Source organism: Engystomops pustulosus, chromosome 6 (assembly GCF_040894005.1).
Source record: "Engystomops pustulosus chromosome 6, aEngPut4.maternal, whole genome shotgun sequence".
Classification (NCBI taxonomy): domain Eukaryota; kingdom Metazoa; phylum Chordata; class Amphibia; order Anura; family Leptodactylidae; genus Engystomops; species Engystomops pustulosus.
Window position 1 is genome coordinate 82,277,618 of NC_092416.1, and position 18,077 is coordinate 82,295,694.

At 39.0% G+C, this 18,077-nt stretch overlaps 1 protein-coding gene across 1 annotated transcript in view; it reads left to right on the forward strand.

Moving 5' to 3' along the window:
• The window catches only part of PTPRH (protein tyrosine phosphatase receptor type H), a 105,027-nt gene that overhangs the window by 55,671 nt on the left and 31,279 nt on the right, over positions 1–18,077 (forward strand). The window contains exons 2-3 of the mRNA XM_072156779.1: positions 9,731–9,776; positions 11,237–11,497. Coding sequence (XP_072012880.1) covers positions 9,731–9,776; positions 11,237–11,497 — 307 coding nt within the window. The remainder of the gene's footprint in view (positions 1–9,730; positions 9,777–11,236; positions 11,498–18,077) is intronic.

Below are 18,077 nucleotides of genomic sequence, written 5' to 3' on the forward strand. Positions count from 1 at the left end.
TGCTTATAATACAGGACATGTCTGCTACAATGTTAGGTTCAGAGGTGAGTAATTGACATGTAATAATTCCCTGTAATTACTTGCAGTTAATAAATCCTGGCCTAGCTGCAAGTCAAATCCAGTCATACAATTTTACATGATTAAAAATATGTAAATATAGAATTGATACTGTTTTGGATGGAAATACACAAAAAAGGCTACAAATAGCTATAAATTATTATGCTCCCACAAAACTATATATAAGGCTGCATTCAGACGGCCGTCGTATACACTTCGGATATACGCCCCCCATAGGCCAACAGTGAGTGCACGGCGCCGTATGGACCATAATCCGCGAAAGATGGGACATGTCTTATCTTTCCTCGGAATACGGTGCCATGCCCCATGTTTTTCTATGGAGAGGGGCGGGGGTGAGCGGCGCTCATCCCCTCCTCCTCTCCCCAGCACCAACGTGTGCCCGCCATCTTATAGTACAACGGACACACGTTTGTCTGAATTTAGCCTAAATCTGTTCAATGTGTCCTCTTGTATATCATGCTCTACAGCTAAGTAACGCAAAGGTTTTAAAAATGTTGAAAACATTTTTAATATTTACTAACCATTTAATAATCCCTGAAAAGGTGTAAGTAATGACCCTTGGGAGGCCAAGGGGGAAATAGAAAAGTAAAATTTACAAGCCCTTCTTTGCCTTCCTATTCCATTGGAATGAACTATATTCTGTGTATTCCTATCTGCACCAGAAGTGGCCTCAAAGGTGAAGAAAGTTGAATGTAGGGGGAGCCGCAATTGCATCCCTCTTTTCTGAACCCTTCTGCTTTTCACAGTATGTTCTCACCCAGCTTTCTTCCAGAGAGGGAGGGAGATTGCTTTTTATATGTCCCTCCAGCCTGAATTGATAATACAGATTTGTGTCGGACAGGAGGGCATAGAAATGTGCAGATTAGGTATAGGGTTTTACAACTCCCTAGCATTTGGAGTATCTGGGGGAGGGGATGGAACCATAAACTTACCTCTGCTGATGGCATTCCATTGTTCTCAGAACTTGTGCTCCCGATGGGTCCTTGGTGTTGATAACATGTTCACTGTACATGTGACATCTGGGTCATGGCAAGGACATGCCATGAACAGGAGTCCTTGCATCATAGCAAAATATGACAGAAGGAGTCCCGTCCCCAGCAGTGTGGTCTGCCCACGAAACACGTCATGGCCACGTGTTTTAGCCTTAAATTGTAGGCACTTCTAAGGAAGTTTGTTTCTTACTTTAAATGTCATCTCATAGTAAAATAAAGTAGATTTTTGAGATAGGATATTAATCCAGAGATTATTCTACTATTATAATGACAGCAAACCTGTCTTGAAACAACATAAAATAAGGAAACCAAAGCTATACTGTGGAGAGTCACACCAGATGCCGATTATATACAATAATGTCTTGTGTTTATTCATTTATTATCACTATTTTCCTATTAAATCTTTATATACCACAATAATCTTCTTTGTGTTTTACAAATCATTGGATAAATAAAAAAGACCAAATAAGACATTAGAGTAATAGTCATCAAAAATCTCTTTGTAAGAGCTTACAATCTTCGTGACAAAAATATTTTTTTTTCCCTCAACTGAGACAACTCCTTTAACCCCTTACCAACATGTGACTTACTATTATGTCACCATGTTTTAAAGGCCATATGGAAATTGCTTGCGCAGGCATCCACTGCTTATGGCTATGATTGGCTTTGGCACCACTTTCACAAGAAAACACATAAAAAACTAAAATATTATAAACATATCAGTTACCAAATTAGAAAACACTTGATCTCTGCTACTAAGTGGTAGTAAAATTAATCACGTAACGCCAAAGCCACTTTTCACCTTCTTCACACAGCCTTTTTTTTTAAATCTGCCCTTTGTCATTATAAGTGGTTGTAACTTTGGAACACTTACACATATCCAGGAGATATGTCTTCTGTTTATTTATTTAAAAAAAACAATATTTGACAAAAAATTGGAAAATTTAGTGATTTTTGAAAATAGTCCTAACACCAAAATAACTTGATAACTAACATTTAACAAATGTCTGCTTTATGCTGACATGGTTTTTTAAGCGTCCTCTCATTTTTGTAGGATGTTTTGAGGCTTAGAACTTTAGGTGCAGTATTTTACATTTTCATAAAAACACAAAATCATACTTTTGAGGGATCTGCTCAGATCTCAAGTCACTTTGAGAGGCCTAAATTATAGTAAAAACATTTTAGAAACTTCACCCCTCAACGTATGAAAATCAACTTTTATGAAGTTTGTTAACCCCTTATTTTACAGGGGTTAAAACAAAAACTGTTGCAATTTTTGAAATTTTAATTTTATTTTATGGCCAAATGAACAGATTTCTTAAAAAATTTACACATTCTCATTTACACATTTTGGATAAAATTCCAAAACACTCCACAAAGTTTGGTACCCAATTTTTCCCGAGCATAACAATACCCCATATGTGGTGGTAAACTGCTGTATTGGGACACGCCAAGGTACTGAAGGGAAGCTGCGCCATTTCGAACAGATTTGTCACTTTTTAATGATTATACTATCTTTATATTATTTTGGCAATTTGAACATATAAGGGTTAATATTTTGTGAGAGTGGACGCACTTTACAGATACTTAATTTTAGTGTGCCTTTAGCTTATTGGTGAAATTTTATTAACTCTTTAATGTATGGAGGAAAAGAAAATTGTCAATGGGCTGTTCACCATACCATAAAAATATGTGTTCTCTATTCTATAGATCACTATGATTACGGTGATATGTCATTTATATAGTTTTTCATATATTTTTACAATTTTACTAAAGAAAAACTAATACAGAGAAAATGTCATTTTTAAATTGGGGATTTTATGAAAAATTTACATTTTGTAAATGTGTTTTTAGTTTCTTTTCAAGATTTTTTTTTAACGACGTTTACTGAATAAGTCCAATAATGTTTGCAATTTATTGTACAAATTGTTACGGACGTGGCAATATCAAACATGTGGTTTTTGTACTTTATAAAATATATATTGGGATTGTTGGTGTTTAGGAGACTTTTACTTTATTTAATATTTTTTATTAAAAAAAAGTTATTAAAAGTTTTCACTTTTTTTCTTACAGGTTAGCTTGAACAAGCGATCCTCTGATCGCTTGTTTAAGCACTTATTCACTTAATATAACATCTGTATTACATCATGTTATGTAACACATTGAGCATGCTCCTGAGAACATTGTGCAGCCCAGGGGCACCGGCCACCCATATTTGTTAAACTGCTGTATGGGCAGACGCCTGGGCATTGAAGGGAAAGTTCGCCTTTCAGAGCAGACTTGCATTGTCATTTTTTAATGGCTATACAATCTTTATATTTATTTAGCAATTTGATTAGGTGAACTTTACAAATACTGCCATCTGAGGATTGGACACCCGGAAAGCGGCGTGGAGGGGTCCTATCCATTTCGGGGTTAGAGGCGGTTTTATTAGCAGTTGTAATATACAATCGTCAGCTGCTCCTTCTGGTACCACCTCCGTTTTGGAGCCGGTGCCAGAAGCTGGATGTAGTAGTATGTATCGTGTTGACAAGTCACTGCCGACCGTGACATACTAAGTCCAGTGTTGGGAAGGGGTTAAACTAAACATACTTTCCTATCGCCGTCTTCTCCAGGATTGCAGGGCTGGCCTTTTTCTATTATTGACCTACTGGGATCGCTGTAAAAAAAGAGTTAGAAAAATCAGCTACAGAGCACAGGGTGGCATGTCTGGCGCTCTGGGCTGTACCTCCTCTGCGATAGATACCTCCCTTTCCCTGGCTAGAGAGAGTAGATGACATCAAGCGAGAGGTATGAATAATTAACAGCCTGCAGCGCCGGTAAGTATGTTTAGTTTAACTTTACTACCACATAGTGGTAGATTTCTTTTAAAAAATAGAAACAATTACTCCAATGGGAAACTCCATAATTTACCAAAACTTCCAAGCGTCCAATTCCACTTTTCAGTCATTTTACTACCCATAAACATTGGAGCAAAAAGTGATGAAAGGTATCAATGCAAACAAATAAAGATTACAGCCCTTCAAATAATGATAAGGGGATTCAAAAAATGGAAATGGAAAAGGTCTGTGAGGTTACAAATATTAAATTATTATAACTGTTATTATGATTACGTTTGCTGGATGATGAAGTCTATTTCTGTGATGAAATAATTGGACACCTGGTAAATGACTTATGCCAGAAAAACCTGGGTGTGTTCAGAGACAGAAATACTTAATCATACATAACGATTAGTGAAATATGCAAGCAGAAAACCTATATTTCTCCATTAGTCTATGACTTTGTGTATAAAAGGCTACCAACTGCATAGTAACATGAACCTTGTCTTTTACCATACCTTGTCCTCATGTTGGAGGGAATTTATTAAGACGGGTGTTTTAAGCGCCAGGCTTAATTGCGCCCCCCCCCCCTCCCCATACGGCTTGCGTTAGTGGCTCCAAATTACTAAGGGTGGTCCGTTGCTCTCTTTCAGGCTTGGCTAGTTTAGACCAAGTCAAACCTGATCTAAAGTTCTGGAGCAATTCTTGCAAAATGATAGCAATGGAGACCATCAAAAATCAGTGGATATTTTAACCGTTCCAATTAGACCTCCATTTTAAACATACCGTATTTTCTGGACTATAAGACACACTTTTTAGCAAGAAAAAATCTTGCTAAAAAGTGCCTGCGTCTTATAGACCAGAGGTCAGGAGGATCCAGCACTGCCAGACCCTCCTGACCTGTAATGGAGATCGGGTGATGCCCTGATATAGAGCTGCACCGGATCTCCCAGAGAGGAGCCTCTGTACTATTCTCCCCTCGTCCCGATGTCCTACAGGTCCAGAACCTGCAGTGATGTCAGAATCCTGTGACTGATCACATGCTTCTTACATCGCCACAGGTCTCACACTGCCATGCTGCCCTGGGACAGGGTGAGAAGAAGGGGAATGGGGAAAGTATAAGTGTGTGTATGTATGTATATATGTGTGTATATATGTGCGTGTGTGTGTGTATATGTGTGTGTGTGTGTGTGTGTATAGCAGAGCTGAGTGTGCATGTGTGTGTGTATAGCAGAGCTGAGTGTGTATGTGTGTGTGAAGAGCTGAGTGTGTATGTGTGTGTGTATAGCAGAGCTGAGTGTGTATGTGAATGGATGATGCAGAGCTGAGTGTGTATGTGTGTATGTGTGTATAGCAGAGCTGAGTGTGTATGTGGATGGATGATGCAGTGCTGAGTGTTTAAATGTATGTCTGTGTGTGCTGTGCTTTAGTGCGACCAACAGGGATATTTTAATTGGTGTAAAACATATTTTTCCTTTTTTTGGAAGCCTAAATCTGGGGTGCGTCCTATAGTAAGAAGCGTCTTATAGTCCAAAAAATATGGTGTATATACTAGATTCGTCCAGAAAATATTTGATTTGGTGCCTGAAAATCACCAATTTTGTACCACTCCCATCAACTAATAGAATTTTTCATATTAACCTATGAAAGTCATTGATGGTCAAGGCTGGGTTCACATATCGGGGTGTAACAACAGAGGTAGCGGACACAATGTTAGGGAGGCCCAGCGTCCTGACCTGACACACTAAAGAATGGAACATGTGCACTGTTATTTATACATATTTTTCTGCATGATATAACTGTGCACATCTTCCACATAACACAGGTGAGATGTGAGAAATATTGGGGGTGGGGACAGCAGGACGACAGCACTAGGAATTCCATTTCTGCCATCTACTTCCTCATGTGGTCATCAGCTACAAGGCTGCCTGATAGTGAGTATTATACACTTGTGTATAAATTTGTGTATCTGCTGTATGTGTGTATATGGTGTGTATATATTGAAAGTATGTGATTTATGTGAGTGTGTCACGAATCCCACTAACCGGAGTCCAAACACGGGGTGTACCTACTCTGTGGAGTCCCAGAATTTAGCTCATAAGTTCCACCCACTTCCACAAAATGGCGTCCTAATGCATAGAAGGCCGTAGGCACCTCAACCACACAGACAATGCACACTGATAATTTACACAGAACGTGCACTAATTACTTATACTATTTCAAAATGATGAATTCACACAGAACATGCGATCACTTACTACGAAGACTATGCAAAAAATTACCTCTGGTAATGTAATTCCCTTTGGAGACTCAGATTCTTTTTATTGTCAGATAAAAATAAAAATACAGTTAAATATATATATGAGTGCATACATGTATGTTTGTAAAACTGTGTAATATATAAATATATATGTTGTGTGTCTATATATCTTTTGTAAAGGGGAGGGGGGCCCCATGCAGAAGACTACTATGGGGCCCAGGCTCTCCTTGTGATGCCCCTGCATATAGTTATGTCTAGCCAAATAAATTTTTGTGAACTCCATGAAGCAATATGTGGTGCACAGCAGTAAATGAAAAAGCTGCATGAAAATTTTTTTTATCTAGCTTGTAGACCAATCTGGCTCAACAACTGAAGTTCCACGTGATAGGAACATTCCCGCCAAGAACTGGATTGGATGTTGCATCACTTTCTTTCTGTACCTCAACATAGGAAAATTGTCACCAAGAATCTCTGGAATGGTTTCGGAGATGATGTCCACTTTTTTATTTTAGGATTTGGACGTGTACTTCCTTTCTATGCATTTGTATATTATTGTCATGGGCAATAAACCATTTGCTAACAAGTAACTGCGCAACAACTTGAAGTATAAGGAAGCATAAAAAATGCCTGATTAGCAACTTCCCTATAATGGAATGAGTAATGTGTCCTCGACTCATGAGTTCAAGGGACAGATCCTATTCTAAGATACAATAAGATATGATGTTTGTCAGCAGAGTTCAATGCTGGAAGAAGGAACTCCCTGATACTAACCTCACACAATTCGTACAGTTCACAACTCAACAATCCCATATGTCTACATAAATTGCCAAAGCAAGAAAGTATGGCCATATATGACTTCTCTCATATATTCCTAGCATGTGGTGTAATGCAAAATAGGAGCATAGTGAGAAGGTTCTGCAGTTGCAGTACCATCACTGGATGACATCCAGAATGAAATCCATGGGCTACTCTTTTGTTTCACTATCTATAGTAACTCTTGTTTTAGACTCCCATTCTGAAAGAACAGCACCCTTCTGTTTTTAACCTTTGAAATAATAAAAAAAAGAATTACTAAACCAATGGTCAAGCCAGGAGGAGTCTGCATTACTTCTATCTGACTCTGTAATTTGTATACAGCAATGAAAGTAATCTTTCCCAATAATGCAGTCTCCTGGAATATAGAAGGACTTTTATCCTCTGGATAACTTAAAATGTAACTGGAGCGCCAGGTCTCAGGTTATAACTACTTTTCAGAAGAGGTTCATAAACACTTTCCACGCACTGTAGAAATCATGTCTTCTTCATTCCCATAGTTAACCTTGTGTTTTCACTGTAGGATATGATAAAATTACATAGCGTAGCCTGTACGAATTGTTAAAACTCTCTCCTTTTATAAGTATTCTGCTCACAATCGATGAAATAAAGACGTGCATATAAAAATCGCAATTTCGTGCTGCTGGCAATTGACACACGACCCAGGATTTTGCCAATACTGCCTCTTCCGGGGTATGACCAGCATAGTCACATCCTCCCTTGTATACAAGATTAAAACTCTCTGAATATTTTATAAAATGAAATATTTATTTTTTACAATCACATTCTTGAAAAACAGTTATTTCTCACGTGGAAACCCTCTTTTTTATATATGTTTCTAAACATATTTCTAAAATATTTCTAAAAGTCACATGACCCCAATCCTCAAATTAGAACTTCTGACTAAAGAACCACTACGGTGGCTTTTTGTAAAAAAATATAGAAGATACAATCTTCTTATTGGACCACAATCCTACCTACTTTTTCATGTAAACTGACCCATTCAGTGCCTCGGTCTTCTATAAAATCAGAACTTTACCTCTCTACTGATGGGGTGGACAAGCTAAATGGATAGTTCCGAGTATAAGCTTCCCCCTATTTCTTTAAACTTCTTATCATATTCAAGCCTCCTTTCTATGTAAAAAGACTAGAGAAAACTATGATTAAGACACATCCTTTTCTAGTAAGATCTAATCACAAAAGCACCTTCTTCCTAAGGGGAAACTGGAGATGTGCCAAGTTATAGAAACACATATTTTTCTAAGTAGCCAATAATCACAATTCCTACTCCTTATGGAAAAAAAAGAATGGAGTAATCCAAAAACCAAAGCCTGCCTTTCTGCAGAATTATCGGTTAAAGAGGAGCAGGGGTGGATTAAGATGGCCAAGGGCCCTGGGTTGGTGTCAGAATTTTGGGCCAATACAAGTCTAATTTAATGGCATTTACTTACTTCAAATGGTTATAGAATCCAGCTATCTGGGAAAGGAGGGGGATTCTTATGTCCAATTTGGAAAACTAACTGGAATTTTCTGGTGATGACTTTTTCTTTACTTTGTCTTTAATTGTTGATGATAATTTTAGTCAACTCTAACCCAAATTTATGGAAAATTTATATCTATTTTTGCTCAATTTGAGAAGCTCCTCCCATATTTTTTAGCACTTGATAGGAACTCAGTTTACACGTAAAGGTAAGGCTAAACTAGCAATATTTTAGATGCAAACGGAAATCACAAGGATTGCCAACGATTAGTTTACGCATGGAGATAAATTCTGCTAAAAATGGAAACTATATAGCTAAGTTTTAAGTGAGGCTGCATTTTCATTTTAATTTCTTATTTTTACTACAAACCATGGACCATTCCGAAGAATAAATACTGATACTGATGTATCATCCCTCCCTATGCAAGTTAACAATAAATTGAGAAATGTTGCCACCTAATGGCCACTATGCCCTATTACAGCCATATAAACAGTTTGGGGGAAATTAGATCAATGTTAGACCATGGACTCTGTTATCCCCCCTCCTCTTCACTACATAATAGTTTTTCATCCCACATCATATCACTTAGGTTTCCATGCCACAGCGTATCGTATACACTAAGTTTATGAGGCAAACCTAAATTTAATTAAAAACATTCTGATGACTTTAATGATAATTGATGAGACCCGTTACCCCACCGCTGCCAGACGAAAATCGGGCCAAAGACATACTTTTCTTTATGACACTTTGGGAATTAAACTTCAAATTCTGAGATATACCTTGAACAATAAAAAGTTAGATACATCTAATAACTGTCTTCAGCTCTGTACATCACATCTCCACATGGCAAAAATACAACTACAACAGTCCATGTACAGTATGTTGTCGTAGTCCTATCCCTGATTTTAGTCCAGTCTTTGTAACCTTTGGAAGAGAATTGTTATTTGCATTTAGCCAATAGAGGTTTCTGTTATACCAGTTACACAAGTAAGTTTGATCTGTCAAACTTGTAGTAGTACTGGCTGGAACATCTGGCCTGAACGCTGAGCCATTGGAACTGAACTGACATTCTGAGTTCAGTTTGCTCGTTTGTAACCGGCCTTAGACAGACTTCGTAGCTTTTATTTCTTGTATGTGTGGATACAGGTTGGTACTTTTACCTTCCCTTTTCTAAGAAGGTATTTTGATGGTGCTATTTCTACTATAATGTATAATGTGTACATATTTACTGTATATACATTGACACAGGTGTATATACACTGACATGGTTTTCTTTTTTGTTGACAGACATTTCTCCTTTGCCTGTTTACTATCAAAGTTTTGGCTCAGAATGGTGAGTATCATTTTTCTATGATTGTTATAGTGACAGCAATTGATTTGATATTTAGATGCTACATGTAAGGCTGCATTCACGCGAATGTGAGATTTCACCAGTCCCATATTTCAGTGCAATTTGAACCCATATATACGTGACGTTTTTCCATCAGTATGCAGCACGTATGTAACGGGAGAAAATAGGACATGCTCTATATTTTTATAAGGCTCGTGTGCGGTACAGTACATTGTTAACAACGGCAATATAAATGGTTGGACGTATTGTTCATTGAACTTAATGTGGCCGTATGTAACCCGTAAAAAAATGGTACGGGAAGCATACGGCTGATCTCATATGGTCGTGTGAATGTAGCCTAAGGCGGAGTTGTATGTTGTTTACTATATGCTAAATTTTACCCAATTTTTAGCATGTGAAAACTCTTAATAAGTTTGCACTAACTGGAGATAAACTACTACTTAAGATAATAAGAGAAGAAATGACAGCCCTCAGACCCCCTGATATGTTATACATATACTGTATGTACATACTCATATGTGCATAGTGAAATATTGTTCACATGAAGCAAAACATGGAATAGCTTGGGTCCCCAGAGATCACAGGCCACAAAGATAGGATGCAGCCAATTCCAAGTTGTTTAATGCATTGCCCTATAGACACCCTGCTCTGCCTTTTAGGACAGTGCTTTGCATTAGTTGCCCCCCCCCCCCCCCAGGCATAACCGGGAAGGCTAAAATGACAAATAAACCTATGTGTGTATGTGTATCAATTATGTATATTGGTATCCATATTTGGTACCACTGTGTATGTAAGGACCTGTAGAACAAAACTAAATCCTGCACAATGAACGGCATAAAAAGCTGTTAAGAAACTATATAAAATTTATGATTTTTGCCCATCTTGTCCCACAAAAAAATGCAATAAAGAGTGACCAAAAAAGTTTATATTGCTGAATAGTAACGTTTACAACATGTCCCTCAAAAAAGATGTTTTGTAAAATAGAAAACAAACCTGAAATAACGCATCGCCGTAATTGTACTGACCTGTAGAATAAAGTTAGCATGTTACTAAGACTATATGGTGAACACCAGAAAAAGTCCAAATCAATTCCAGAATTTGTTTTTCTTCTCTCCTCCACAAAAAGTTAATAAATATTATATATTTCAAAACGCATTAAAAACAAAAAAAATGATCTCCAAAAAATTAAATACTGTGGTTTCTGTGAAAATCGCTAACTGATTTGTAAGCTGACATATGGTCAATCATAGCCATGGCTAGTTGCTAGGGGCATTAATTTGGGGGATTGGCGGCTCAGGACCCATTTCGGCAGTATGTCTGTGTCAGACGTGTCACCATATAAAGTAACACCTGTCGGATTGCAAAAAATTAGGCTGAGCCGTAATGTACTAATTGGCTGCATTTTGAAGGGGTCAATAAAATCGTTTTCTTTTAATTTTCAGCTCCACCTGATGTGACGGGTGTGAAAACAGACGAAGTTACTGAAGGCTCCTTCACTGTATCTTGGACGCCTGTTGATAATGTTACAGAATACAATGTAGTAGTCCGTTCTGCAGGAGGCACTATAACTAATAATAACATCAATGAACCTAAATATACAGAAAGTGGTATACCTCCTGGAACCATCTACTCTATAACTATATACTCAATAAATGAAAATGGCACCAGCAGCATCCAGGGTACCACCTATTATGTAACAACGTGTAAGTAACTGACATTGGTATTAGTGGCTCTGTTGTAGTGTATATAAATATTACCTTGATGCAGTCCTGTCCTAGAATCCCTAATATACAGACAGCAAAAACATTGTAAAGTGGCTGATTCAAGCGGCTGTCTGAGGCCAGGCAGAGGCAGCCACAGGACCTCAGGAAGGTACCACTTGTATTGTTTTAATACTGTTTACAGCAGCAAATCTACAAGTATATACTGCTGCTCCAGTCAGCAACACTGAGGCCTGCGGCCATGGGTGATATCATCACATATGCTTGCCTCAGCAAAATGGTGGAACAGGGAGTTTACAGCTCCCTGCTTCACAATTGTGTTCATTTTAGGATGACAACAGAGTTGAAGTCTCAATCTGGGAGGGTTGGGAGTTTAGTATGCAGGCATGCATAAAGCATTTAAGCAGGATTAAAGAGAATGATGTATGATCAATTAATTATTTTGTAAATAATTTAATCTCTATTAAACAACATTTGATGGATTATTTGTAAGGGGTACACCATGTCACAAGAAGAGTGTTTAACAAAACTAACAAAGTATATTAACATGAAACCTTTATTTTGCAAAAAACATGGTGCTCATAATTAGAGAACAGCAATGACTGTGGCACAGAGAAAGATTATAATTACATTTTCTGAAGGTTAAACCAGTCAGTAGGACATGTAGAGGCCTTTGCTTTGAATGACTTCAGCACATCTGCAGCCACAGGACATCACTAGTTTCTTTTCTCCATTCTTCTTCCAGTCTCATCCACAGTTCTGTGATAGTTTCTATTTCTTGGCCATATGTTTGTCAACTAGAAATTTCTTTTGGTTTGCTGTTGGGATTAGACCAGAACTCTGGGACGCCATATAATTGTTTCAATGTTTTCTATTTCAAGAAACTTCTTTCCCCATTTTGTTGTCTGACAGAGAGCATAGTCCTTGCTGGTTGATTAAGTGAAGAACACACTTGCATTTATTCTTTCATTTAGCTGTATGAGAGGTCCAACAGCTACTGCAGAAAACATTCCCCAAACCACAACACTTCCTCCTGCACCTTTCACTGACTTTACACACGTTCACACTGTGTTCAGTCCTTCACCAACTTGTTTATGAAAATAATAAGAGGAATTTCACAATGTGTCTCTGGTTCCCCCTGTTTCTAACTAGAAGCCAATAGTCTTTTGCTGCACCAGTTTTCTCAATGTGATGTTAAATTCTGGTGCGTTATAAAACTGTCAGTTCCTACTTTAGAACCAGTTTCATTTGGACTAAACAGTGCAGCAGAATTTTTTAAGCATGGGGGAATTTTTGATGACCATGCCATCTTTATGTAATGCCACGCCCGTTTCTCAGATGTCACGCCTCCTATGGTGGAACAAGTCGGTCTAAACCCTTGTTAAACGTTTATCATTTTTGGTACAAATCACACAGAAGTGCGTTAATAAATTCCCCCAATGTTTCCTATCAGACTCAACTAAATTATCCTTTTTTTTATCACAAAAATTATCTTGTCCTCTTTTCAAAATCGACCAGCATTCCTGGGGAACTTGAATGAGTTGGACCGACCAACTTCTCTTGCTATGGCCAATATGATCACCCCTTTAACCTGCTGCCGGAATGGCACACCAATTTTGCAAAGTCGGTGAAAATTGGAAAGCTAGGTTGCCAGTTAAATAGGGTTTGTCAGATAATTAAGGAAATTAGCGCCAGGTGCCTGATCAACACCAATAACTTGCAGTATCTGAAAGTGTTCTCTAATTCTGATCAGTGTTCTGTCTCCATAGAAAACCCTCTTCACTGTAATTGATGGTCCTGCATCCAGAGACATCACTAAACAGATCACATGAAGTCCAATGCATGATCTCAGTCACAGAGGAGGAGACGGTCAGAGCTCCCCACCTTGACTTCAGTGTTTAAACTCTCCGCCTCCTTCACTCCATAAAACCAATTTACAGCTCACTTCAAAGTTGATTTTCTGGATGATGCCATCACACTGGACCATGAAAGAAAGAAAAACTAGAAGCTATTACAATGTTTGACAATATACTGGTAATGGTGTATTAGGCCAACTGTTTATTAGTGAACTGTCCGATTTTGTATGTAAATGTACTCCAATTTCCTAAATGTTAAGGTCATTGGGGCAGATTTACCAAACTGTCTAAGAGTAAGAATGTGCTTAGTTGCCCATGCCAATCAATTACAGCTCTCCTTTAAAATATTCAAGAGCACTGGTAAAATGAAAACTGAGCTGTAATTGGTTGCCATGGGCAACTAAGCACATTTTTACTCTATGACAGCTTGGTAAATCTGCCCCAATTAACTTGACATTTAGGACATTGGGGTACATTTACTTACAAAATCGGACAGTTCACTAAAACTGCATTGTCCGTCTATAATGCTGCGTGCAGCGATTCACTAAGATCGTGCACCAGAAATCATAAATGTGTCGCATTCCTGCACTGGTCCAACAGGGTTCAACATATTTTTTGTGGTGGACCTTTAACATAGGGCAGTGGTGGCGAACCTATGGCACCGGGTGCCAGAGGTGGCACTCAGAGCCCTCTATATGGGCACCCTTGCCATCACCCCAGGGGAGGGTTTGCCAGACAGGACTCACACCTCTTGCAGTCCCAGGCAGCCATTGTAGAAGGAAGCTACAATGATAATCCAAACTACTTCTTCTTTCTACTGTATTGGTGTCCTCAGGTGTCTATACAATTTAAACCTGTGACAGAGCAGGGAGTAATAAGTTACTGCTTAAATTGTCACATTGGCACTTTGAGAAAAAAATATGTGGGTTTTGGTTGTAGTTTGGGCACATGGTGTCTAAAAGGTTTGCCATCACTGACATAGGATGTGCGACACAATTTGAAATATAAATACGGCGCTTGATCCGAATCAATTGAACCGACCGATGGAACTCCCTCTATCGCACACACTTCTTAATAATAATAATTTCTTTATATAGCGCACACAGATTACGCAGCGCTGCACAGAGTTTGCCAAATTAGTCCCTGTCCCCAATGGGGCTCACGATCTAATTAACCTACCAGTATGTTTTGGAGTGTGGGAGGAAACTGTTTGGGGACCCGGAGGAAACCCATGCACAGAGAGAACATACACACTCTTTGCAGATGGTGACCCTAGGACTTGAACCCAGGTCCCCAGTGCTGCAAGGCTGTATTGCTAACCACTAAGCCATTGTGCTGCCTTAAATACCTGTGCAAGTCGTTTTAGTCATGAAGTATGTGCACAGTCTGACTAAGCCCTTAGAAAATGTGCCCCATTGGATGTTCTCTAATTGTGATCTCCAGTGTACATGTTCAGCCTCGTCAACAGACTAAGCTTGATTTACAGTAAACTTTGGGCTGGTCTACATCCTCTTTACACATATGCTATGCAATACCAGGACTTAGATTTGTGGGTGGAATTCTGCTTTAAAGTTAAATATGGACGGGCCAATAAAGCACATGTAGAACAAGAAGCTAAGTTTTCATCAGAATTTCATTAAACCCGTTATTGACTAGACCTAATAGGGCCTAACAGTTTTTCAGCACATGTTCGTTAGCAGTCCTGGAGCAAACACATACAATGAAAATGCTGTCAGATCTGCTTGTACCATGTTATAAGTCAAGGGGAAGTATTCTCAATGACTTATGATGAGGTCACCTCCATCACTTCACAGCATAGAAACAATAGAGATAAAAAAATGACAAGGTCTTCTAAATCTTTTCCAATAACAGTCTGCTCAACTACTCCTGCTCTATAACAGCCTACTGTATATGCAGACTGTACTGCATTTTCATTGTGACCAACCTGCTTCAATGATACCTTTGTGTATCATGCTAGTAGCATAGAGACAGATTTTATGAAATTTAAACCATATGTGTGCAGGGAGTTGTTGAAGAGAGGAGAACTTCCACTATCTCCCTACTGTATACTGACTACATGGGAACCCTCGAGGAGAGTCCTCTCAGATGAAGCAGCCATAGAGATCAATCTAGATATGTGCATGATGGGTAGCTATTTTCTAGATTCAACCCTATTTATGTGCTTTATCAGTGGCGTTACAAGACCCCAGTGGGTCCCGATGCAAACTTATACCTAAACCCTTGCTGCCGACCCCACCCCGCACATAATACTTCAGAATACACCATATATACACTCCACAGACATAAGCACACATACACTATATGTGCATAACACACATATATCAACACATTACTCTATATACTCTACACACACTATATATACCCTACACATACAAATACACACACACCTCACAGAAACACTCAAATATAGGTGCACATAAATATATATCTACACACCAACAACCACATACTTGTACAATACTAATAATATTGCAGTAAAGAAAGCATCGCATAAATTAATATGTACCAGCTGGGAATATACTGTACATTACTATATAGCGCTGATAAGTACGACTTTCCAGGGTTGCAGATATAGTCGTAGCTCCCACCTTCTACCTCTGATCTGGTCTTCTTCTTAGTGGCTCCTCCCAGATGACAATTCTTCTCAGCTACAGAACTTCTCCCGCAGTGACATATTGCCGCAAAATTCACCACAAGACGTCTTTAGCTCCGTGTAGCCCATCCCAAAACTGGGTCCCTAAAAACACCACAAACACTTGCAGTCACATAAGATAAAAACTCTCATAATTTCTGTAGGCGCCCACTAATTGTTATACAGCATCGACATTCTCTTATTAATTTATGTTTATTCCTATTCATTATAACTTAGCAAAGCAGTACTTCCCATAAATGTACATGTGACACTGCATCCGCCATTAATTAAGTTAGCAGAGCAGTCCTCCGCCAATCTATTTATAGTCAGAGGTGTCTGAATTAATTGATGTGTAGCATAGCAGCCCCTCTTACTAATTCATTTAGTTGGTACTCTGTTCAGCAGCCCCCAATTATAAATATTTCATTAAGCAGCCTTAAATTGTCCATCAGTCTTTCATTATTATATGGTCCAGGAGTCCCCCTTATACTTTACCATCCAGGAGGCCCCTAACCAATAATATAAAATCCCCCCCTTGCTGTTATAATATTCTGTCCGGGTGCCTCTTAATATGACAGCCAGGAGTGCCCATCCTCCCTCTTATGTTATATTGTCCAGGAGCCATTATTCCCTATCCCCTCTTATAATATACCAGGGGCCATTATTCCCCCCTATTACATAACAATGACCACTATTTTCTGCCCCACATCCCTTCTTACATACCAGGAGCCATTATTATCCCCTCCATCCCCCTTAAAACATACTAGGAGCCATTATTACACCCCATTATTACATACTAGGAACCATCATTCGCCCCCACCCCCATTACATACTTGAAGCCATTATTACCCCCACCCCTACCTCTTTATTACATACTAGGAGACATTATTATCCCCCCCCAGTCCCCTTATTACACACTAGGAGCCATTATTATCCCCACACCCCCTTATTACTTACTAGGAGCCATTATTACACCCCACCCCCTTATTACACGCCAGGAGACATTATTATCCACCCATCCCTTTTACATACTAGGAGCCATTATTATCCATCCAACCCACTTATTAAATAATAGGAGCCATTATTATCCATCCCACCCCTTTATTACATACTAGTAGCCCTTATCCCCCCTTATTCCAAACTAGGAGCCATTATTATCCCCCAGCTCCCTAATTACACAATAGAAAACATTATTATCCCCATACCCCCTTGCACTCCTGTTGAAAAGACTCACAGAGCAGGAAGTGTTAGTGAGCATCACTTCCTGCTCTGCCTCGGGTTTTAAGCTGTATCAGAGGGCAGCTCCGATACAGCTGAAATCTGCAATACCCAGGTCAACATCTGCAAAGAGTTTGAATGATCTCTCCGTGTTTGTGTGGGTTTTCTCAGGTTTCCTCCCACACTCCAAAACATACTGGTAGATTGTTTAGATTGTGAGCCCCATGGGGACAGTGACCAATTTGGCAAACTCTGTGCAGCGCTTCATAATCTGTGTGCGCTATATAAATAAAAATAATTATTATTATTATAGGGAACCTGGCTGCTGCACAGACTTTGATTTGTGATAGATGCAGCTTCCGCCCCCCACCCCCACCCAATGCAACTATTGGCGGAATATTTATTACAGGAGGGTATGGGCTGCACGCTAGGAAGATATGACATCTGCGGCTTGAGCCCTTCTTTTAATAGAGGTACTCCCCTGTCCTCAGATACCTTGCTATAATGGAAAAGTTTAAAGGTGAATTATTGGCTCCCTGCTACAGAAGCCATAGAGAAGGGAGCTGAGCTGCTGGAATCCACAGAGATGAGTTTTAGATTTGTTATTTACATAAAAAAGAGAAGGGTGTCACGTTAAAGTGGGCATCACAAGTGGGGAGCTACAGTGGGAGGGGCGCCTGCTGAGTGATGAAAAATACCGAAATGTGGTCATTGTTAGTGGGACTAACGAAACGCGTTGAGAATTAATTAGGGCTACAGAAATGGGGTCATTATTAGTTGGGGATGCGGAAAGAGGATCCATTATTAATGGGGGCTACAGACAGAAAGGCACTAT